General features: G+C 41.0%; 1 protein-coding gene across 3 annotated transcripts in view; it reads right to left on the bottom strand.

Annotated features, from left to right (window-relative positions):
• ppp2r3b (protein phosphatase 2, regulatory subunit B'', beta) overlaps window positions 1-25,447 on the bottom strand; it is a 122,652-nt gene that overhangs the window by 38,965 nt on the left and 58,240 nt on the right. For all 3 annotated transcript variants that reach the window (XR_011961477.1, XM_072576932.1, XM_072576933.1), the window contains 2 exons: window positions 22,816-22,918; window positions 1,849-1,923 (listed from right to left, as the gene is read on the bottom strand). Coding sequence is in view for 2 of the 3 variants with exons in the window: in XM_072576932.1 (XP_072433033.1) it covers window positions 1,849-1,923; window positions 22,816-22,918 (178 nt within the window). In the remaining variant the exon portion in view is untranslated. The remainder of the gene's footprint in view (window positions 1-1,848; window positions 1,924-22,815; window positions 22,919-25,447) is intronic.

Below are 25,447 nucleotides of genomic sequence, written 5' to 3'. Positions count from 1 at the left end.
CCATTGGCCCGTCTGATCAAGATCCTGTTGTAATCTGGAGGCTACTTTCTTCGCTGTCCACTACACCTCCAATTTTGGTGTCATCTATAAACTTACTAACTGTACCTCTTATGCTCACATCCAAATCATTTATGTAAATGACAAATAGTAGTGGACCCAGCACCGATCATATGGCACTCCACTGGTCACAGGCCTTCAGTCTGAAAAATAACCCCCCCACCACCACCTTTGACCCAGTTCTGTATCCAAATGACTAGCTCTCCCTCTATTAGGGTGCTAATCAGTCTCCCATGGGGAACCTTGTTGAATGCCTTACTGAAGTCCATATAGATCACATCTACCGCTCTGCCCTCACCAATCCTTTGTTTCTTCTTCAAAAAAGAAAATCAAGTTTGGGAGACATGATTTCCCTCGCACAAAGCCATGTTGACTATCCCCAATCAGTCCTTGCCTTTCCAAACACATGTACATCCTGACCCTTAGGATTCCCTCCAACCACTTGCCCATCACCGACGTCAGGCTCACTGGTCTATCGTTCCCTGGCTTGTCCTTACCACCCTTCTTATACAGTGGCACCACATTAGCCAACCTCCAGTCTTCCAGCACCTCACTTGTGAATTTTGATGGTAAAAATATCTCAGCAACAGGCCCAGTAATCACTTCTCTAGCTGCCCACCTCTAGGGTACACCTGATCCGGTCCTAGGGATTTATCCACCTTTATGCGTTTCAAGACATAGCACTTCCTCCTCTGTAATATGAACATTTTTCAAGGTGTCACCATCCATTTCCCTACAGTCTATATCTTCCATATCCTTTTCCACAGTAAATACTGATGCAAAATACTCATTTAGTATTTCCCCCATTTTCTGCAGCTCCACACAAAGGCCGCCTTGCTGATCTGAGGGACCCTATTCTCTCCCAGGTCATCTTTTTGTATTTGTAGAGACCCTTTGGATTCTCCTTTATTCTGTTTGCCAAAGCTATTTCATGTCCCCTTTTTGCCCTCCTGATTTCCCTCTTAAGTATACTCCTACTGCCTTTATACTCTCCTTGGAAAAGTGGAATAAAAGAAAGCAGGGTCCTCTTCAGTTCTGCAGAACCTGTGTGCCCAACATTTCCAGATATCCTGCCCCAATCAAGAAAACAGTTGATTAATCAAACAGCATCCTATCTTTACATCATTAAAAAGTCAGAGTCAAGAGGTCTACAGCACAAAAACAAATGTGCCTCAGCCCACTGACCTTGTGCCAAACACAAACACCTAACCCTTCTTATCCCATTTTCCAACATCTGATGCATAGCCTTGTATGCCTTAGCATCAGAATTGCACATCTAAAATACTGGAAGCTTTTCTGCCTCTACCACCCTTACAGATATTGAATTCTAGATGCCCACCACTCAGGGTGAAAAACAAATTCCTCACATCCCCTATAAACCTCTTGTACCTTGCCTTAAATCTATGTTCCCAGTCACTGATCCTTCCAATACGAGACAAGTTCTTCCTTTCTGGCCTGTCTATTCCTCTTATAAATTTTATACATGTCAACCATGTCCTTCCAGTCTATCTAAACTCTCTCAGCCTTACAACTGTTTGCGAGCCAGCCATACTTGCATTATTGTTTAAAAGTACGGTAGATTGAAAAGCTGTCCTTCATTTCTGCCCCATCTCTTCTTTTTTAAGATTTAAAGATATTGAGAGATATAGAAGATGATTTCAAAAATAAAAACGCAAGGGGCCTCCTTTTATAAAATTATCCATCAGGGCTATAGCAATCTTGTTGGCAGGGCTGAAAGAAGTACATAAAAACATCAGCTGAAGAAGAGAGTCCTCTAGAAGAAGCACTTACTGTAGTAATATATCGAGTGTGAAATTCTGATGCTTCCCGAAGAAATGTCAACCCAGGGTGCGAATTTACCACATCCTACAAAAGAAAACCAGCTGTTCAAACATTACAGTTGTCATGAACATTTCCTAAGCATTTCAAGTAATTACCCTATTTTGTATTTGAAATAACACAAACAGCATCAACCTACTTCAGATTCTAAATACTTTATGTTCCTTTACAATCAAACTCTTGCACAAAGCTGTTGGTGCTAGGTCAAAGATTTCAAAATGGAAATTGATAACACTTTCTGGCCTTACCTAACAAAAAGTTATGAAACCAAGTCAGACAGGTTGCGTTATGACAGATCAGCAATGAGTTATCTAAATTGCAAAACAGATGCTGAATTGACTATTCTGCTTCAATGTTAGAAATTAATGATGATAATCTGAACTCTGCCACTTTATCCTCTCCAATGTCTACATCACAAACAGCTATTCAGCATGTTTATGCCAGTCAACAAACATGTGGCTCCACTAATCCCATTTTCCAATTTTGGTCCATAGCTCTGGAGGCCATGGCAACACATAATATCTAAATACTGCTTAAATATTGCATGGGTTTCTGACTTTAATGCATCTGGTTCTCCCAATGTAGAGAAGACCACATTGGGGAGACCAAACATAAACTAAGGGAATGTTTTGTCAAGCACGTCAGATGGGCCTGTTGGGGCCAACCTGACCTCCCGGTCACTGCACATTTTAAATCCCCTTCCCGCTCCCTTTCCAACATGACCATCCTTGGCCTTCTCCATTGCCACAATAAATCAGACTGCAAATTGGAGGAACACCTCATCTTCCACCTGGGCAGCCTACGGTCCAGAGGATTCAATACAGTTGTCCAATTTCAAATAACCACCCTTCCCCTCACCGGACTCCCTTCCCAGCCCCGCCCCTTCCCTTCTATTACTCTCACTGACCCTTCCTTCTAACTACTAGCTGGATTCATTCCTCCCATTGACCAACCAAGTTGTACCCTCCACTTGTATTCACTATCCCCCACGTCACCATTCTGCCCACCACTCCACTTATCTGCAGCTCCCCTTACACCCACCCACAATCCTGAAGAAAGGTTATACCTGAAACTTTGACTTCACCACCTCCTGATGTTGCTTGACTTGCTGTGTTCTTCCAGCTTGCTTGCCAACACCCTTTAAGTTCCAGACTCCCACTACCAAATTACAAAGCAAATACAGATGCCCAAGCTAATGAAAACTGTAACAATCGAAAACTAAATTATTTTTGTTCCAAAGAAATGGAAAGGAAAACTGGACATATTATAAAATAGCTAGATGAATTGCTCTCCGCTGCTACTACGGCTCCTTTTGTTCAAGGATATCACACTTTCACTTAGGTTCTCACATAGCAAATAAGTCCAATGCACAATCAGAAGATTCTGCCAAATGCAGAGCAGGTGATACTCAGAGTCGGTTGATTGAGTTATTTGGAAGTTTGTGCACTCACCGATGCCTAAAAATTTTTGTCTCTGTATTCCCGGGGTTTCTTGATGGGTTTGCTACCTTCCCAAGCAAATGCTCTCCCATTTCAGTTTGTCAGAATCAACAAATATTTCTTGTTTTCAGGGATGCTTTGAGATCATTTTTAAAGTGTTTCCATTGTCATTGTGGAAAGCTCCTGCTGCAACCAGGGTCAGAATACAACAGTCGCTTGGGGCGTCTAGTATCATGCAAATGACCAAGGCCCTTCCAGTGGAGCTAGAGTTGAGTAATTGTGATACTGGGTACATTAGCATGGGAAATCACATTGCTGTTGTACCTTCCAGATTTAGAAGATCTTTTGAAGGCACTGCTGGAGGGATTTCTCCAGGGCTTTGAGATATCTGCTGGAGGTTGTCCAAGTGTTTGGAGCATCACTCCTGCCCAATAAATCATCTTAGTCACAAGGTTTGAGATCTAAACTCTCAAATACTCTTTTCCATAGTTGGCTGAAGACCGAGCAGCCACAGTAGAGGCGATGATAAATTTTGCCGGCTAGATCGGTCTTTATTTAAAAGGACACTCCTATGACAATGGGAAATATTCCAAACTTTCCACAATCTTGCCATGGATCTTCACTGTTGGCTCAGAGTGGGGGGGTGGAGAGAAGAGAAGAGGAGGACTGTTGAGCTTAATAAAGGGAGACCAGAATTACACATCATATTCCAAAAATGGCCTAACCAATGTCCTGTACAGTCGCAACATGACCTCCCAACTCCTATACTCTACTGTTCTGACAAATAAAAAGGAAAGCATATCAAACATCTTTACTATCCTATCTACCTGCTATTCTACTTTCAAGGAATTATGAACCTGCACTATGAACTCTCTTCTAGGTGCTTTGTGAAACACATTTTCCTCAGATGATTTGAAGGAGTTTAAAATGATTTGCAATACACAGTTTTAGAGTGAGTGCTGTTGCGCTAGGAGAGGCTACAACTTTCTTCCCTGCAGCATAGGAGGTTGAATGGTGACCATATAAAATCATGAGGAGCACAGATATGATTAACAGCATAAAAAAGGTCTTTTGCATAGGTTGGGGAATTCAAAACTAGAAGGCATAGTTTTAAGATGAGAAGGGAAAGATTTAAAAGGGATCTGCTGGGGGACCTTTTCACACAGAGGGTGGTGTGTATGTAGAATGAACTGCCAGAGGAAGTGGTAGATGCAGCTACAGTTACAATATTTAAAAAAAGACATTTGGGCAGTACATGAATAGGAAAGGTTTAAGGGATATGTGCCAAATGCAGGCAAATGGGACTAATTGGGAAACCTGATCGACATGGACAAATTGCCCTGAAGAGTCAATTTCTGTGCTATGTGCCTATTTGCATACTGCAGCTCAATGACTGAAGCTGGAGCAATTTTGCTGTTGAGTTGAAATGTATTGGCTGAACAATTTCCTGCACGGTCTGTAGATTTATCTCCAGGCTTGTGGTAATTTGCCAGAGTTAAGGTGTAATATTGCAGCAAGGAAAAATAGATGGATTGTTATAGTCTTGTTTGACCACAATCCACACTAGGATAGGATCTGGTGGTTTCAGTGGTAAGGAGCACAACTTGCACATTGTGGACTAGGCAGAGGAGGTGATAAATTACTAATGGTGACCAAATCAGGAAGATATGCCATTAGCCAGTTGAAGAAGCCAGCAAAGGTTTTTTGGGAGGTCAATAAAGACCGTTTACAGTAATCAGTGCTATTACTTGCATGTTCCTAGTTTTTTTTGTTGCATGCAAATCATTTCTGTGGTGTCACTCAATGGTAGAAAACTATAGAGCAGAAGTTGTTCTTCAGTCCTTTGAGGTTTCAACTGGGGAGAATCTTTGCACCAAGATTCCCTGTAGCAGACAGTAGAGAAACATCACTGCAGTTACTACAATTGCACACACTTCCATTCTTGGACGTTGTCACAATGAAAGAATCCCTGAGATGCCTCAGACAAATACTTCTCAACTCAAGCTAAGGAGATAAGGTTGAGCAATTGTGCCAGAAGTCTATTCAGTTTGATAATATCCTTCCTACAACTTGGCAAAAAGTACTGGATGCAATAATCTAGAAGAGGCCTCATCAATGTCCTGTACAATCTTAACATTATCTCCCAATTGCTATACTCAAAAGAACTGAGCAATAAAGGCAAGCGTACCAAATGCCTTTTTAATCACCCTGTCTGTATGTCACACAAACTTTAAAGTATTATGTACCTGCATCCCTCGATCCCTCCGTTCTACAATGCTACCCAAGGCCCCACTATTAATGGTATAAACCCTACCCTTGTTTGTTGAGATGATGAGGTTGAGCAATTGTGCCAGAAGTCTATAAATAGAGACCCCACCACCAAATATATTTTCCATTCCCACCCTGATCAGTGTTCCGTACATACCATTCCCTCTGACTCCCTGGTCAGATTCATGCCCCCCACCAGTTTACACCCCACTCCTAGCACCTTCCCTGCCAACGCAAAAGTGCAAAACCTGCACCCACACCACTCCTTTCACCCTCGTCCAAGGCCCCAAAGAATGCTTTCACATCCGACAGAAATTTACATGTACCTCAACCAATGTAATCTACTATATCCATTGCACCCAACATGGTCTTCTCTACATTGGAGAAGACTGGACACCTACTTGCGGATCGTTAGCGAACATCTCTGCACAAACCAACCCGACTGCCCCGTGGCTGAACATTTCAACTCGCTCGCCCACACCTCCAAGGACATGCGGATCCCGTGCCGCCTCCATCGCCAAACCCTTACCACCCGATGCCTGGAGGAAGAAGAGCGCCTCACTTTCTGCCTTGGGACCTTGCAACCACACGGGATCAATGTGGATTTCAACAGTTGCCTCACTTTCCCCTCCCCACATTATCCCAATCCCAAGCCTCCACCTCAGCACCGCTTTCCTGACTTGTCCACCACCTTTCCCATCTATCTGCTCCACCTTATGACCTTCTCCCTCACCTTCATCTACCTATTGCATTATCTCTCGGCCCCCAGCCCACAAGCCTCATTCCTGAGGGGTTTACGGCTGAAACATTTATTCTCCTGCTCCTTGGATACAGCCTGACATGCTGCGCCTTTCCATCACCACACTCTCGACTCTGATCTCCAGTCCTCACTTTCTCCAAGTCCAAACAATAGCCTAGCTCACTGGTGCACCGAAAGCATTTCACTTCAAAAACTTTACACCAGGTGTTTACAAGATCAAGGTTAATACATTAGTGTATCTCAGAAGTTCTACATAGTAAGAGACATCTTTTGGATGGGATAAATTTAGATCATATTTACATATTTCTTTGAATTTAAAGCATTTGATCTTTGAAGATGAGGCAAATCTTTTTCTGATGCAATGGCCAACCATTTTTCAAGAAGTTAGTTCATAGCACATGGGCATAGTTGGCTAAGCTAAAATCCATTGCCCATTCGTAATTGCCCAGAGGGCAGTTAAGAGTCAACCACATTGCTGCAGATCTAAAATCACATGTAGGCAAGGCCAGATAAGGATAGAAGTTTTTCTTGTGGAGTTGCAAGTAGATAGGATAGTGAAGATGTTTGGTATGCTTTCCTTCACTGGTCAGAGCCTCGAATACTGGAGTTGGGAGGTCATGTTGCGACTGTACAGTACTTTGTTTAGGCCATTTTTTTGGAATATGGTGTGTAATTCTGGTCTCCCTCCTATCGGAAGGATGTTGTGAAACTTGAAAGGTCTCAGAAAAGATAATGATGTTGCTCGGGTTGCAGAGTTTGAGCTACAGAGAGAAGCTGAATAGGCTGGGGCTGTTTTCCCTGGACCGTCAGAGATTGAGGGGTGACCTTGTAGAAGTTCAAAAAAATCATGAGGCATGGATAGGGTAAATGGAAAAGATCTTTTCCCAGGTGTGGGGCAAGTCAGAACTAGAGGTCATAGGTTACGGGAGAGAGGGGAAAGATTTAAAAAGGGATCTTAGGGGCAACTTTTTCATGCAGAGGGTGGTGAATGTATGGAATGAGCTGCCAGAGGAAGGAGGAGGCTGGTACTATTACAACATTAAAAGACATCTGGATGGGTATGTGAATAGGAAGGTCTTAGAGGGATAAGAGCCAATTGCTGGCAAATCTATTAGTTAGTATATTAGCTTGGATAGAAGATTGACTATCACCAAAACTATGAGCTCTTATTTTATGAGCTGTGGGGGGGTGGGGGGGGGAGGAGCTGAGCGGGCTGGGGCTGACTTCCCCAGAGCGTCAGAGGTGACCATGGAGGCTTGTGGAATCATGATGGCATGGATAAGGGAAATGGGCAGAGTATTTTCCCTGGGGTTGGGGGGGGAAAAAAAGAGTCCAGAGCTAGAGGGCATAGATTTAGGGTGAGAGAACAGAGATGATATAAAAGGAGACCTACAGGGCAACTTTTACACGCAGGGGGTGGTATGTGTATGGAATGAGCTGCCAGATGAGGTGGAGAAGGCTGGTACAACTGCAACATTTAAAAGACATCTGGATGGGTATATGAACAGGAAGGGTTTGGAAGAATATGGGCCAGGTGTTGGCAGGTGGGACTAGATTGGGTTGGGATATCTGGTTGGCATGGAGGAGATGTTGGACCAAAGCGTCTGTTTCCGTGCTGTGCAGCTGACTGACTCTAAAATAGCCTATTGTATGGTACTTAATCAAACACCTTCTGAAAATCCAAATACTACATCTACTGCGTCTGCTTTATTGATCCTGCTTATTACATGCTCAATAAATTTTAGTGAATGTCACAATTTCCTCTTCATGAAGCCACACTTTCTGCTTGATCATATTTTCTATTTCTAAATACTTTGCTGTTGCATCCTTTCTAAGAGACTCTAGCACGTTCCCAGAAACACACAACTAACTGGCCGACAGTTAATTTTTTATTTAAAAAGGAAAGCAAAATTAGAGGTGCTACTTGACTGTTTTCCAATCCTCTGCGACTTTTCCAGCATGTAAAGGATTACTCAAATATTACTACCAGTACATCAATTATCTGTAGCTACTTCCTTTGATATCTCGGATATATTGCATCAGGCCCAGCAAACATATCTGTCTTTAGCCGCATTAGATTCCCTTGCATTTCCTCTCTAGTGATAGTTATTATCTTTATTTCCGGTCCTCCTTTTGTCCTTTAATATTTAGTAATTTTAGAAGGCTATTTGTGTCTTCTAGGAGAAAGTGAGGACTGCAGATGTTGGAGATCAGAGCTGAAAAATGTGTTGCTGGAAAAGCGCAGCAGGTCAGGCAGCAAAGGAGAATCAACGTTTCGGGCATAAGCCCTTCTTCAGGAATGAAGAGGGTGTGCCAAGCAGGCGAAGATAAAAGGTAGGGAGGAGGGACTTAGGGAAGAGGCATTGGGAATGCAATAGGTGGAAGGAGGTTAAGGTGAGGGCGATAGGCCAGAGAGGGAGTGGAGGGGGTGGAGAAATCAGGAAGAAGCTTGCAGGTCAAGAAGGCGATGCTGAGTCAGAGGGTTGGGACTGAGAAACAAAAAGGTGGGGGGGGGGGGGGGGGGAAGAGGGGAAATGAGGAAGCTGGAGAAATCTGCATTCATTCCTTGTGGTTGGAGGGTTCCTAGGCGGAAGATGAGGTGCTCTTCCTCCAGGTGTCATGTTGTTATGGTCTGGCGATGGAGGAGGTCAAAGACCTGCATGTCCTTGGCAGAGTGGGAGGGGGAGTTAAAGTGTTCAGCCACGGGGTGATTGGATTGGTTGGTGCGGGTGTCCCAGAGGTGTTCTGAAACGTTCCGGAAGTAGGCGGCCTGTCTCCCCAATGTATAGGGGGCCACATTGGGTGCAGCGGATGCAGTAAATGAGATGTATGGAGGTGAAGGTGAATTTGTGACGGATATGGAAGGATTCCTTGGGGCCTTGGAGGGAAGTGAGGGGGGAGGTGTGGCCACAACTATCACGATGTGATACATGGTTGACGATACTATCCACCACATCTCCTCTGCCCTTGAAGCCCGCCTCTCCAAATCGCCACCAGGACAGAACCCCACTGGACCTCACCTACCACCCTACCAACCTCCAGATATATCGTATCATCCTTCGTCATTTCCGTCACTTCCAAACAGACCCCACCACCAAGGATATATTTCCCTCCCCTATCAGCGTTCTGGAAAGACCACTCCCTCCGCGACTCCCTCGTCAGGTCCACACCCCCCCCACCAACCCAACCTCCACTCCCGGCACCTTTCCCTGCAACCGCAAGAAATGCGAAACTTGCGCCCACACCTCCCCCCCTCACTTCCCTCCAAGGCCCCAAGGGATCCTTCCATATTTGTCACATTCACCTGCACCTACACACATCATTTACTGCATCCGCTGCACCTGATGTAGCCTCCTATACATTGGAGAGACAGGCCGCCTACTTGCTGAACGTTTCAGAGAACTCCTCTGGGACACCTGCACCAACCAACCCAACCCCCCCGTGGCTGAGCACTTTAACTTCCCCTCCCACTCCGCCAAGGACATGCAGGTCCTTGGCCTCCATCACCAGACCATGGCAACATGAGGCCTGGAGGAAGAGCACCTCATCTTTCACCTAGGAACCCTCCAACCACAAGGGATGAATGCAGATTTCTCCAGCTTCCTCATTTCCCCTCCCCCCACCTTTTCAGTCCCAACCCTCTGACTCAGCACTGCCTTCTTGACCTGAAATCTTCTTCCCGACCTATCACTCTCACTTAACCTCCTTCCACCCATCACATTCTCAACGCCCCTCCCCCAAGTCCCTCCTCCCTACCTTTTATCTTAGCCTGCTTGGCACACCCTCCTCATTCCTGAAGGGCTTATGCCAGAAATGTCGATTCTCCTGCTCCTTTGATGCTGGAAAAGCACAGGTCAGGCAGCATCCAAGGAGCAGGAGAGTCGACGTTTCAGGCATGAGACCTTATCAGAGAAGTTACAATAGTGTCAAATTGCAAGAGAAAAAAAAGGTTTAAAAAACACCAAAAGACCACTAATAAAAAAAAAGGGAGAAAATAATCTGAGCATAAACTTGCAAATATTGGAATCCACAACAAGGCTTCCTTTTTATACATTTAAAAGTAAGAGAGAAGCCAAATTGAGCATCGGTGCACTAAAGACCAAGGCTGATTAAAATAATGGGGCATTGGGAAATGTGGAGGTGTTGACTAGATATTTTGATTCAGTCTTCACAGCAGAAGACACAAATGAGAGCTGAAAAGTGTGTTGCTGGAAAAGCGCAGGTCAGGCAGCAACACATTTTTCAGCTCACATTTGTGTCTTCTGCTGTGAAGACTGAATCAAAATATCTAGTCAACACCTCCACATTTCCCAATGCCCCATTATTTTAATCAGCCTTGGTCTTTAGTGCACTGATGCTCAATTTGGCTTCTCTCTTCCTTTTTGTACATTTAAAGTAAGCCTTGTTGTGGATTCTGATATTATTTGCAAGTTTATGCTCAGTTTATTTTCTCCCTTTTTATTAGTGGTCTTTTGATGTTTTTTAAACCTTTTTTCTTGCAATTTGACGCTATTGTAACTTCTCGGATAAGGTCTCATGCCTGAAACGTCGACTCTCCTACTCCTTGGATGCTGCCTGACCTGCTGTGCTTTTCCGGCAACACATTTTCAGCTAACTTCCCTGATAAACCAACCATGGTTAATCTCTTTCCTAGAGTCCTTCTTCCTTGCTTATATATATGTCTTTGCTGTGAACCAGCAGCTATTTTCTGAAAAGTTTGCTATTATTCCTCAACCTTTTTGCGACTAAACTTCTTTCCCAATTCTCTGCTCTCATCCCTAAAGTGCCACAGCACTGTGGGCACACAAAACAAGCTTTGCCCAAAGACAGATGGCTGATTGGTTTGCACAATTAAGACCAATTGTGGATGCTAGAAGTCATCAACACAACCGGCTCCTGGGCAGGGGAAACAGAATGCGTGAACAGTACATGGACAGAAGCCTCCACACTAATAGAGAAAGAGTCTCTCTTGCGCTCTGCAGTGAAGTAATTAAACATGTACATAGATAGCAATCTATTATCTCCCACTGTTTGCTCTAAGCTGGTGCCTCTAACTGAAAGACTGAGCAATTAAGGTGTCAACTGCTCTTCTCTTTAGAAAGCAGCTGAAAGAATCCAGAAACACGAAAGTCTGATCAGAATAATTTGGGAAGCAAAAGCAACATGGAATCCTGTGGACAGGTGCCTTTCTCTTGTTGTCTTTTCTCCACCTAAACGATTGTTAGTTTTTCTGTATGTGAGAGAAGTAGTTTAAGAATGGGGTTAGAGCTTCATTTAGTTAAGTTATATATTGACAACTACAAACAAAATTATGAAGAGTTGACAACTTTGTAATAATTGGTAGTTTCTTGTTAATTATAGAAACTTGGTCAGCGTTTTCTGTTGACCAGAGTTCATTGATTAGGCAAGTTGCGGACTCAGTAATTTGATTGAATGTGATGACCCTTTGAGTAGTGGGCTGGAATTTTTGTGCACTTTCTTAAGTCGGTTGTGACAAACTGTCAGCTTGCCTGTACATCAGCAGTGATTATACTGAAGTAGTAGGTAATCTGTTGTGGAACCAAGTTATTTTGTCTGGAGGTTAGGAAGAGCTAAATAGCATTACAGTAATTTGCTCCTACACTGCAACAAGTTCTTTTCCTACACAAATAAGCTCATTTGCACATACGCCATTCAACTTAGGTTTTTTAATTTCTTCCATAGGGCAGGACTAAATGTGTATTAGAAACGCACTGAATATTTATAAAGACTGTGTAAAAGCAACTTCTAATTTTCTATTAAAACCACTGGATGGCTAATACCTGTAAACATACTGACATCACAAACCTCAGCATTTATTACGAAGAACAAGACAGCATAGGAACAGGCCCTTCAGCTCTCCAAGCCTCCGTGGACATATTTTATCTTCCCCCATTACAAATGTTTTCACTTATAGGATTGGTTTCTCTATTCCTTTGCTATTCATGTATTTGCTCAGGTGATTCTTGAATGCTGTTTATGGTGTTTGCTTCCACAACCGTTAGCAACTTGTTCCAGGCACTCACTATCCTTTGTGTGAAAAACTTGCCTCGCATATCTCTTTTAAAACTTCCCCCATCCCATTGCACTTTGACCCTATAGCCCCTCATAACTGACCTGTCCACCCTGGGGAAAATGTCTAATACTTGCCACTCATGGCATTTACAATGTTAGAAGCTTACATCAGGCTGCTCCTCAACCTCCTGTGTTCCAGTGAAAACAAACCCACTCTTGCCAACTTTTCTTTATTGCTAAAATACCCCATACCAGGTAACATCACAAAGTATACAAAGTTACATAAAGTATAAAACGACTTAAAGTGCATCAGGATGTGCATTATTATTTACAGGAATTTACATTTGCAGGAATTTTGAAAGTTATAAAAGCACTGGCTTTAATGTGAGGTTATAAAGTGCATTCGTGAAGTCAGCAAACAACAGAGTTAAATTTATAAAATGTGTCTCCATGCAAGTATGTATGCAAACTAGGTCAGATTAAGGCAAGGTTGGTATAGACATGAAAACTGTATGCAAAAATATGCTGAAGTGTATACTCTAAAATAAAATAGATGTTTACAAAATCATCCAAACTAAAGTTTGTACAAACCTTTGAAACCATATCCTAAAAACAGATAGTCAGTTCTGATACAACACGATAGTTCAGTTCTTTTACGATCTCATGTTATAAGAAAATTGCACAATAGCCGTGCCATTTAAACCAATGGGGCTATGTATTGAATGGGCCGAAGGGCTATAAGTTAATGATATCCTTCAACAGCTGCATGAGAAAATAGATTGTATAGGACGGACTGAAGGGCTAAAAATTATTGATGATACTTGACAAGCTGTATGACCTTGAATGAGTCCTGTGAACATTCCTTTACAGGCTGAAAATGGCAGCTGTATTGTCTATACTAACCAGCAGTTTTGTCTTCTGTAGCCGTTTTTTGTGCTTTGCTGCTTGTTACACTGTATGAGAGAGTGTTTCATTCCAGGTCATTGGACTTCACCTTGGACCAGGATTGTGAATGGTGTCAGGAACAAACCTCAGCCTTCAGACCAGTCATCAAATTGAGGGGACCAGACGAGCAGAAGGGCTCGAGACTGGTTGCTGTTTCTCTTTTCTTTTCCATTTATTACTCTTACTAATCATTATTACTACTGAAAATGTGTTGCTGGAAAAGCGCAGCAGGTCAGGCAGCATCCAAGGAACAGGAGAATTGACGTTTCGGGCATAAGCCCTTCTTCCTGACCTGCTGCGCTTTTCCAGCAACACATTTTCAGCTCTAATCTCCAGCATCTGCAGTCCTCACTTTCTCCCATTACTACTGAATAAACATTCACATTTAAGCAAATTGCCATTGTTGAATCTTCTCTTAATAAGATTTAACCAAATCCAAAAGAACTGCTTGGATACATTCTATGATCCAAGGCAGTTTTGGCGACAAGGATGGGATTCAGAAAAAAGGCGTGAGAGAAGGGAAAAGCAACAGGATACTCCAGAGACTAGATTACTTAGTGTGGAAACAGGCCCTTCGGCCCAACAAGTCCACACCGACCCACCAAAGAGCAACCCACCCAGACCCATTCCCCTATATTTACCCCTTCACCTAACACTACGGGCAATTTAGCATGGCCAATTCACCTAACCTGCACATTTTTGGACTGTGGGAGGAAACCGGAGCACCTGGAGGAAATCCACACGGACACAGGGAGAATGTGCAAACTCCACACAGACAGTTGCCGGAGGCAGGAATAGAACCTGGGTTTCTGGCGCGGTGAGGCAGCAGTGCTAACTACTGTGCCCACCCTCATGGAACAGACCTTCCATATTCCAGGATTGAATGTGGTGGACTCTGGATTCAGACCTGTAGCTAATATATTAGTACACTTAGGATCACCGAAAGAATGGGGGATAGTTATAACTGGAACGCGAGAGCGCACGGGAGAACTAGAGGCCAGGTTTCTCCACTGTGCAAGTGCACTGAATCTTATGTAAGGTTTAACTCATTGTGGTCAAATTGCTGTTGTTGAGTCTTCTCTTAACTACGCTTAACCAAAATCAAAAAAAGAAACACTTGGATACACTGTGATCCAAGACAGGCTAGAATTGCATTATAGCCAATAAGAAAAGGAAAGCTCATGTTCTATGATCTAGATTCTTCAATTGCATTAAAGTCAAATTTACATTGAAGAAACATGTGTTATAGCAAAACTAACTGTATCCTAAACAATCCTAGTCCCGTTTGCCAGCAGTTGGTCTATATGCCTCTAAATCCTTCCTATTCATGTACCCATTCAGATGCCTTTTAAATGTTGTAACTATACCAGCTTCCATCTCCTCCGGCAGCTCATCCATACAGTACAACCCCCTCCGTGAAAAGGTTGTCTCTCAAGTCCATTTTAAATCTTTCCCCTCTCACCTTACACTTAAGTCCTCTAGCTTTGGGCTCCCCTAACCTGGGGAAGAGGCTTTCACCCTATTCATGAACCTCATGATTTTATAATTTGGAGATGCCAGTGTTGGATTGGGGTGTACATTAGACCTCAGATCTTCGGGTGATCTTCCTCCAAGGCGGACTTCGGGACAGGCAGCAGTGAAAATTGGCCGAGCAGAGGCTGATAGGGAGGGAGGGATACACACACACACACGTTTGTGGGGTGAATTTGTACTTGGAGTTACATTGTGCTTTCCACAAAAACTGCATGGATCCATGCAAGGTTCTGTTAACTCTTTTTAGATTAGAGTCAGTCTAAACATTATGGTACAGACAACAGCACACAGGGGGCAAACACCTTCAACAATATTATCTGGGCTGACACCAATTGTTAAAGTTAAAGTTAACCTGAAAATGTCACTTTTAAAAGAAGTTTTGTGATTTACATATGAAAGTAGTGAAACTAACATGGTCATTTTAACAGCTGAGACACTTAACCAATCAAGGCATTTTTCAATGTATAATTTCAGGTATATCACACTACGAACTTTTGCTATAAATTGTGTCTTACAGTTGTGTACTCCACAACCACCGGATGAAGAAGTAGCGCTCTAAAAGCTAGTGCTTCCAAATAAACCTGTTGGATTCTAACTTGGTGTTGCATGATTTTATACACTCCTATAAAGGTCACCCCTCAGCCTCCGCAACTCCATGGAAAACTCTAGCCTATTCGGCTTCTTCTTGAAACTCAAGCCTGGCAACATCCCTGAAAATCTTTTCTGAACACTTTCAAGTTTCGCAACATCTTTCTTATAGCAAGGAGACCAAGATAGAATACAGTATTCTAAAAAGTGGCCTCACTAAAGCCCTGAAAAGCCCAACATAACGTCTCAACACCTATACTCAATGCGTTGAACAATGAAGGCAAACACGCAAAATGCCTTCACCACCCTGTCTACCAATGACTTTCAAGGAACTATGCACCAGCACCCCTAGGTTTCTCTGTTCGACAATACTCCCCAGGGCCCAACCATTAAGTGTGAATTCCTGTCCTGGTTTGCCTTACCAAAATGCAAAACCTCACATTTATCTAAATTAAACTCCATTCGCCACTCCTTCAACAATCTTTGTCACCGCTTCAAAAAAAAACTCAAGTTAGTGAGATACGATTCCCCACAAAGTCATGTGGACTATCCCTCATCAGTCCTTGCCTTTCCAAATGCATGTAAATCCTGTCCCTCAGAATCCCCTCCGACAACTTACTCACCACTGGTGTGGTCTTCTATGTCCCTGGCTTTTCTTTATCACCTTACGTTAGCTACTCTCCAGTCTCCTGGCACCTCAACTGGCTGTTGATCATACAAATCTCAGCAAGAGGCCCAGCAATCCTTTCCTGAACTTCCCAGAATGGTCTGGAATACACGTGATCAGCTCCTAGGGATTTACCTACTTTTATGCATTTTAAGACATCCAGCACAACCTCTTCAGTAATTAGGCACTTTTCAGGACACTACTATTTATTTCCTCAAGTTCCCTAGCTTAGTGTCCTTCACAGTAAATAGGAATGCAAAATATTTGTTTAGTACCTCACCCATCTCCTGTGATTCCACACATAGACAGCTACATTGATCTTCTAGGTTTTCCCCCAGTTACTCTTGCCCCGATATGTACAAAATTTCTATGGATTCCCCTTAAACCTATTTGCCAAAATACTTCACATCTCCATTTTATCCTCCTGATTTCCGGTTAAGAATACCCCTACTGCCCATTTGCTCCTCTAGGGATTCACTTGATCCCAGCTGTCTTTACCAGACATACATCTCTTCCTTTTTCTTGACCAGAGCTTCAATATCTCTAGTCACCCAGCATTTCCTACACTAACCAGCCTTACCCATTGCAATAATAGGAACATATGGTGTCTAAAGTTCTTATTTTTGAAGGCTTCCCACTTTCCAACTGTCCCTTTACCTGTGAACCACCTCCCCCAGTCAACTTTTGAAAGCTCCTGCTTAACACTGTCAAAATTGACCTTAATCAGATTTAGAACTTGTAACTTTTAAATTAGGTCTATTCTTTTCCATCCCTCGCTGATGCCTCCCTCACATCCCCTGCCTTATTTTCCAAGAGGTGGTCAAGTTTTGCTCTTCACTAGTACACTAGTAGGCACATCTGCCTATTGATAAAAAAAAATTCTTGTAGACACAAATTCCTCTCCATGCAAGCCCTTAACAGAGTGACAGGTCCAGTCTTTGTTTGGAAAGTTACATTCCCCTACCTTTACAACCCTATTATACTTATAGATTTGCTTCTCAATTTCTCACTAACTATTGGAGGATCTATACCACAATCCCAATAAGGTGACCATCCCCTTCTTATTTCTAGCTGAAATCAATGAGGTTGAAATAGGACCTCAAACCATCTGAAAAGGGAAGATGTCATTTTGGTAAAGCAACTGCCTTTTTTGTTGGTTAAAATCTCTTATTGGAAAAAGGATAAAGATGTTTAATTACTTATATACTTAAATATTAAATCGACAATCATTTTAAAATTGATATATCCTGTTACCATTTTATATAAATGATTCAAAGTAAGCCATTTTAGAAAATGTCAAATAAATGTTCACATGACAAATAAAACGAGTAGACAGATGTATTCAAGAACATTGAAGGTAGAGAGTGAAGAACCAAGAACATAACATCAAACTCATTTGTTTCTATATTTTCATCGGCATTTCACTTTTGAACCAATCCTCTAAAAATTACTTGACTACATTGTTTAGAGAATTGAAATTATTTGCAACAATTGAAATGAATCTGTCAAAGGAAATAGAAAAAGTAATTGAAAATTTTTGGAGGGATTGTCAGGTCCCAACTTTTGGAAATTGGATTCAATTGATGCACAGTGATAGAGATACAGGGTAGTATGGGCATGATTAATTTAACGATTTATAGCTCACTGTTTCTTTATGCAAACCATTTGGAAACAGCAGAACATTGGTAGACAGGGCACTCAATGAAAAAAAAAGAGTTTAGCTTTTACTTTTTAATTTGAAAGCAGCATAAAACAAGATTGAAGTGATCCATCTCATTCTCAAACAGCAGAACAGTCTGTTCAGCACCATGAAGGCTTTGGGAAAAACTTAGCTGTTGTGGTATTATCAGCTTAAGGATGAGGCTAGTAGAAGCAAATAGAAGAGAAACTTCAAGAAAGAGTCAGGGATAGTGGACACAAACAATATTTAAATCAGCAACATTCCAAAGGAATATCACAATGGTGGCACTAAGGTTATCCATTACCTAATTTTCCTAATTCATTTGAATACTGCTCTGCATCCAATCCAACAAAAATAGACTGCTGCACTAGAGTAGTAAATCACCACTTCTGCAATGTCTGCATTTATAAATTAGATGCGTCCTGATGCATTGAAAGAACTCAACTAATATAGCATATACGAAATAAACAGATCATAAAGTACATTATGAATGCAAATTTAAGTATTATAAGATATTCTTTGTTTTCTTATATTGATGGTTTATTTTCTAACTCAAACTCAAAAAAGGTAATTTGGTGTCGAGCCCAGTCAAAACTACTTCTGTCCCACAAAATAAATTTGTCATCTACCAGTCAAAAGTTGATTTCTCAATTCGTATTATATTGCAGCAAAGAACTGCATGTTCTTTTATTTCTCCAATCCTGAAAAGTTGCTAAACTGAACTTTTCTACGAGAAAAACTGCCAAGGGAAAAAAAAGCTGACCTTGAAAGCTGCACTGATTAAGATGGTATGTTTACTTATAAACTGTTTCCATGCATTTTAAGTGGGAAGGTGAGGCTCTGCTCAGAAACCTAACCACCTTGAATGAAGTAATATATAGAACACATAAATCAATGCTTTAAGGGTTACCAGAAGAAATTGATTTCACTCTGAACGGATTTTTATTTCATTTATCAAAAGAGTCAGATCAAATGTCACCAGCTCATGATGCAAAAAGAAAGACCAAATGCCAGAATTAATTACTTGACTGAAATAACTTTTTACAGTCTTCCCATCAACTATGATTTGATAGCACCATCTACATCTAAATTTTAAAAAAGCTATGTGCCAAAAAAATGGGATAAACAATTTACAAATGGAAGAACAAATGCAGCCACATTTTTAAAAAAAGTATTGTAGATTCCAGCACTTGTTAATGAAAGAGAATATTGGGTATTTTTATTTTTCTGAGAAACAACAAAAGCAAAGGCACTTTTTAATGACTTTGTGAAAAATCTTTGTGCTATTGTGTTGCACATTTTTAGTTACTCTTGTTCAATGACTCTGAATTTTAGGTTCACATCAGTTAAAACAAATGCAGATTTGTCGAGATAGATTTTCTGTGGGGTGTTGTGTATTTGCAGTGAAATACCCCCAAACAAAATCAGTAACATGCCAGGGGCTATTCTAGACATGAAACACAGAATGGGGGAAAGGCTTGGTGGATGTTGATAGAAATAGAACAAAGAATTGAGAGAAGAGGAAAATGTGAGGCTAGACATTTTGGCAGGAAGAACTGAATGTTATTTAAAATGTGAAAAGAAAAAAAAACAGTAGCACAGGAGGATATGGGGTACATTACACAAATAACATACAACTCACATCCAAGTTCAGTAGGTAAGAGGGAAGGGCAATGGAAAGTTGGCCTTTATTTTAAAGAAAGTGAAATAAAAAGAGAGAAGGCTCACTAATACTACACAAGACAATAGCCAGACCACAGCTGGAATACTGTGAACATCTTTGATCTCCTTACCCAAAGAGAGATGCTGATATTGCAAACTGTCCAGAGAAAATTCACTTCATCGAAAATAGGTATGAAGGGCTTTTCTGAACATATTGGAATTCAGAAGAATGAGAAGCGATCCTATTGAAACATACAAGATCCTTCGGTGCTTGACAGTGTAGATGCAGAGTGGTGGATTTTCCTTTTCGGAAAGTTTAGGACCAGAGGGCATAATCTCATTTAAAACACAGGTGAAAAGGATTACCTTAACTACAATGTCTACATGAGACGCAAGTTTCAAAGAACAATGTACCTGAGCCCCTCAATCTCAGCCCTCCAACCCTACCATTAATTGTATAAATCCTGCCTTCCTTTGTTTTACCAAAATGTAAAACCTCACATTTATCCAAATTAAACTGCACTTGCCACTCTTCAGCTCATTGACACAAGTGGTCAAATTTCTTTGGATGACTTTCTTCACTGTCCACTACATCACCACCACCTGCAAACTTATCTGGTGTCATCTGCAAACTTACTAACCATGCCTTGTATGCACTTATCCAAAATCATTTTTACAAAATGACAAAGAAGAGTGGATCCAGGGGCAATTCTTGAGGAACACTGTCGGTCATAGGCCTCCAGACTGGAAAGCTACCCTCCAACATCACCCTCCATCTCCAACCATAAAGTCAATTTTGTATCCAACTGGCAATCTCACACTGAAACTCAAGTGATCTAACTTTATTAATTAGACCATCATGTGGAACCTTAAAAGATTTTAAAAGTCCAAGTGAACAACATCAACCACTCTGCCCTCATTAATTCTCTTGGTTACTTTAAAAAAAAAAGCGAGTTTGAGAAACAATTCCCATCACACAAAACCATACTGATCATCCTTAATCATTCTTTGCCGCTGCAAATCATACAAACCTTATCTTTCAGAATCACCAACAACTTACTTACCACCAATGTCGCACTCACAGATCTATAGTTTCCAGGCTATTTAGAGTCAGATGTATAGCATAGAAACAGACCCTTTGGTCCAACTTGTCTAAGCCAACCAGATAGCCCAATCTAGTCCCACCTGCCAGCATCCAGCCCATATCCCTCCAAACTCTTCCTATTCATATACCCACCCAAATGCCTTTTAAAATGTTGCAATTGTACCAGCCTCCTCCACTTCCTCTGGCAGCTCATTCCATACACACACCACCCTCTGCATAAAAAACATTGCCACTTGATCAGGTCCTGTAGATTTATCCACCTTTGTTTCATAAGACCTCCAGCACTTCCTCTTCTATAATGTGAAATGTTTTCACAACATTACTATTTATTTCCCCAAGTTCTCTTGCCTTCTTTTCTTTCTCAACAGTAAACTCTGATGTAATATTAATTTAATACTTCTCCCATCTCCTGGGGTTCAATTCAGATGGCATGGTGGCTCAGTGGTTAGCACTGCTGCCTCAGAGCCAGGGACCCGGGTTCGATTCCAGCCTGGGGCGACTTTGTGTGGTGTTTGTATATTCTCCCCACATCTGCATGTGTTTCCTCTGGATGCTCCAGTTTCCTCCCACTGTCCAAAGATGTCCACATTAGGTGAATTGGTCATGCTAAATTACCCATTGTGTTCAGGAATGCGTAAGCTAGGGGAGTGTAGGGTAGTGGAATGGGTTTGGGTGGGATACTCTGAGGGTCAGTGTGGACCTGTTGGGCCAAATGGCCTGTTTCCATACTGTAGGGTTTCTAGGATTCTAAAAAGCCAACCTTGTTGATCTTCAAGCACTCTCTCGTTGCTCTTTTGCTCTAAAATGTATTCACAGAATCTCTTTGGATTACCTTTAACATTACCTTCCAACTCTCTCATATCCCCTCTTTGCCTTCTTGATTTCCTTTTTAAGAACGCCCCTACATGCTTTACACAAGAGATTCATTATATTCCAGTTGTCTACACAGGATTTTTTTTTATTCTTGATTAGAACCTCAAGATCTTTATTCATCCATTGCTCCTATTCTCACCAGCCTTATCTAAAATAAGGAACATAATGCCTCTGAGCTAGTTACCTCAGTTTTGAAAGCCTCCTACTTGTCAGTCATCTCTTCACCTGTGAACAATCTACCTCAGTCAACTTTCGCAAGTTCGTGTCTTTTACCATGAAAACATTTGCCTTACTCCAATTAAGAACTTGAACTTTTATGGAAGGCTTATCCAGTTCCATAACTGATTTTAAAAGCTATAGAATTATCATTAACCCCAAAGTGTTCCTTTATTAACATTTCAGTCACATTCCCTGCCTTATTTCTGAGATGATCAAGTTTTGCTCCTTTTCTTGTAGGAAAGCGTACATATTCATCAAGAAAATTTTCTTGAACACAAATTCCTCATCATCCAAATCCTTACCACCAGTCAATGTCTGGAAAATTAAAATACCCTATTATTACAGCCTTATTATTCTTAAATGTGTGTGATCTCTTTACATATTTTTTCCCCTCAATTTCCCCTCTGACTATTGGTGGATTTCTAGTACAACCCCATCAAGGTGATCATCCCTTTCTTATTTCAACCCATAATATTTTCACCAGACAATCACGCAGATATATCCTCTCTAAATTACAGTAGTAATGCTTTCCTTAATCAAAGAGGCCATTCCCTCTCCTGTCTAACTTCCCTTTCTATTCTTCATATGGTATGTAAATCCAGAAGATTGAGCTGCCAGTACTACCTGTTCCTCAACCAAAGAACAACCCAATTCCTTTTCACATTTATTGAAAACATTTTCTGTGCTTCTATTTAAATATAAATCAGTCTTAAAATCTGACATTTGGAGTTTATTTGCTAATCTCTTGGAATGCTATTTTTGCTATATTAACAAGTTTGGTATGACCAGCAAATGACAATTTATTCTGCTTTAAAATATGTGAATTGTAAAATATTAACAGGGGGCAGAACCTTCTAGTTAATGCTCCCTTCCTATTTGTCTTCACCTTCTGATCACTCTTAGTTAACTTAAAATAAATGCATTCCAAATCTTATTTTAAAAGACATGCTTTAAAAGCAAAGATTAATACATTGTTTTCTATAAAATTCCAAAGCAACACTATGTTCCATAATATTCTGGTTACCATTCCAAAGGATGGACTTGACACTCTAAGCCTCAAAGTGTCTGTATTATGTAAATGAGCATTGGTAACAGTCCTAAAAAGTGCTCAAGAGAGAAAACAAAGTTTTAAATAAAATGCAGCACCTGTATCAATGGTATGAAGTCCTCTTGCTCTAAGTAACTACATCCAGGCTTTGCCAGAAGATATAGGAATTTAGATGCATCATCATGGCAGTTTTGCAAGATCCTATAATTTATAAAAGACACACATTTATTTCCAATCTGTGGGAGTTTTCTAAATTACATTTCACACCACAGTCTAATGAAGCAAATCAATTGACTTCCCAACTACAGATCTGGAAATCATTTAAGCTAATGTGTGTGGGTAAAGAAAGATCAATTAGACCAGTGAGTTTCCCTTGCTATAGTTTATTAAAAACAAACAGGGACTCTAGTGGAGCAGTGGTAGTGTCTCTGTCACTGGTATAATAGCCCTACATTCAAGTCCTACCTGTTTCAGAGAGGTGTAATAATGTCTTGTAATAGGTCGATTAGAAAATACCTAGAACTCAAAATCTTTCACCCTTACGGATGATAATCAATTTTTAAAAATGCTCGAAGTACCAGCCTATGATTACAACCAGAATTGAGACTTAGTTAGTTGCGTTCCAGACTACACTTATGCATACAATATCTAATTATGTATCTTTCAACCTGTTATTGCCTTAGTTTATTACATTAGGGCCAAGATTGAAAAACTAAAATGGTTGTGAACTTTTAGCATATTCACTTTCAGCTGAAGCAAAAGGGCTGCTCAATAAAACGCTCAAATAAAAGCAAAATACTGCAGATGCTCAAAGTCCAAAATAAAAACAGGAAGTGCTGGGAAAGTCAGCAAGTTTAGCAGCATCTGTGGAGAGAGAAACAGAGTTAAATTTTTGAATACAATTCGATTAAATTTAAAGGAGGGTCATTTTGGACTTGAAAATTTGTTTCCCCACTCTAGTCACTGCCAGACCTATTCAGTTCCCCTAGAACTCAAAAACTAAGTTAATAAAATGTTCCGTTTAAGGAGTCAAATAACAAAAAAAAAACCATGTGTCATTCTGTATACATTCATGTAAAAATCACATTTAAGACTTAAAGGTTAAATTTATGGGGTCAACTATTAGTTTTGAGAGGCTGAAATTCATGCTATAGTCCAAAACACCTTATCAGCAGAAGCCCAATAGATCTCTAAATGAATAAAAAAAGGAAAAAAAAAATTAGGTAATTCCACATGTGCTACAATAGAACTGAGCTGAACACAAAGGGAGGTTATCACCCGACTCTAACTTGATGCATCTTAAACATTTGTGCCAAATTCTTCCCATTTTCCTCAGTTTTCTCTCATCTACTGTTGTTTTAGCTTTTCAAACTAAAATTTTAGCTTTTTTAAAAAAAATCAAAAATAAGGCCTTATCAGGCATTTGACTCTTATAGTACAAAGTCGGTGAGAAGATTTGTAGCTTGGGTGCTCGTTGTTGTGGTTCTGTTTGCCGAGCTGGGAATTTGTGTTGCAGACGTTTTGTCACCTGTCTAGGTGACATCCTCAGTGCTTGGGAACCTCCTGTGAAGCGCTTCTGTGATGTTTCCTCTGGCATTTATAGTGGTTTGTTGCTGCCGCTTCCGGTTGTCAGTTCCAGCTGTCCGCTGCAGTGGCTGGTATATTGGGTCCAGGTCGATATGTTTGTTGATAGAGGCATGGCACTCATCCACAGATTCTAGGAATTCCCTGGCTGTTCTCGGTTTGGCTTGTCCTATAATAGCAGTGTTGTCCCAGTCGAATTCATGTTGCTCATCATCTGCATGTATGGCTACTAAGGATAGCTGGTCGTGTCGTTTTGTGGCTAGTTGGTGTTCATGGATATGGATCGTTAGCTGTCTTCCTGTTTGTCCTATGAAGAGTTTTTTGCAGTCCATGCATGCGATTTTGTATACTAAGTTGGTTTTGCTCATGCTGGGTGTCAGGTCCTTTGTCCTAGTGAGTTGTTGGAGAGTGGCTGTTGGTTTGTGCGCGGTTATGAGTCCTAGTGGTCGCAGCAGTCTGGCTGTCAGTTCAGAAATGTTCTTGATGTATGATAGTGTGGCTAGTCCTTTGGGTTGTGGTATGGTCTCAGTTTCACCGATCATTGTGGCCATGAAAAATCTTCAACAGCTATACAGTAATTATAGTGAAGTAAATGCGTGTCGGCCTATCTTATATAGGAAATAGTGGTGTGATAAACTTTGTATCACACTAATTATGCTAATTGCAGTGGTCGCTCGATAATGAACTTAAGAAATCCGTAGCCTAACATTGGCGCGAGTTGTACTTCAAAGCACAGCAATACTAAAAAAAATTCATTTCCTCAACATAACATTTATGAACAGGATAATATCTTGACTGACAAATGCTAATCTATCATCTGCGAAGAATTAGGGTCAACTTTCGTGAGAAAAATTGAAAATTCCAGAATTTTTGGCAAAAATAGGGGCTCAACTTCACAGGAGATTGACTTTTACTCGAGTATATATGGCGATTACATTTAAAGAACAGATATGAAAAAAAATGTACAAGTGCATTAGGTTTAGCTAGGATGCAAATAAAATTGGTTGAATAGACCGAAGACACTTGCTAAATGGAGGGACACAGGAATGGATCCTGCTAAAAGGTAATGAAAAACTGATAATGTTAAAGGAACTCCAAGAAAGCAGAAGTATCTTATTTCACCACACAAGGACATTGAATGATTGG

This window comes from Chiloscyllium punctatum, chromosome 9 (assembly GCF_047496795.1).
Source record: "Chiloscyllium punctatum isolate Juve2018m chromosome 9, sChiPun1.3, whole genome shotgun sequence".
NCBI lineage: Eukaryota > Metazoa > Chordata > Chondrichthyes > Orectolobiformes > Hemiscylliidae > Chiloscyllium > Chiloscyllium punctatum.
The sequence above is the reverse complement of the archived record's forward strand: the minus strand, read 5'-3'. Positions and strand labels throughout refer to the sequence as shown.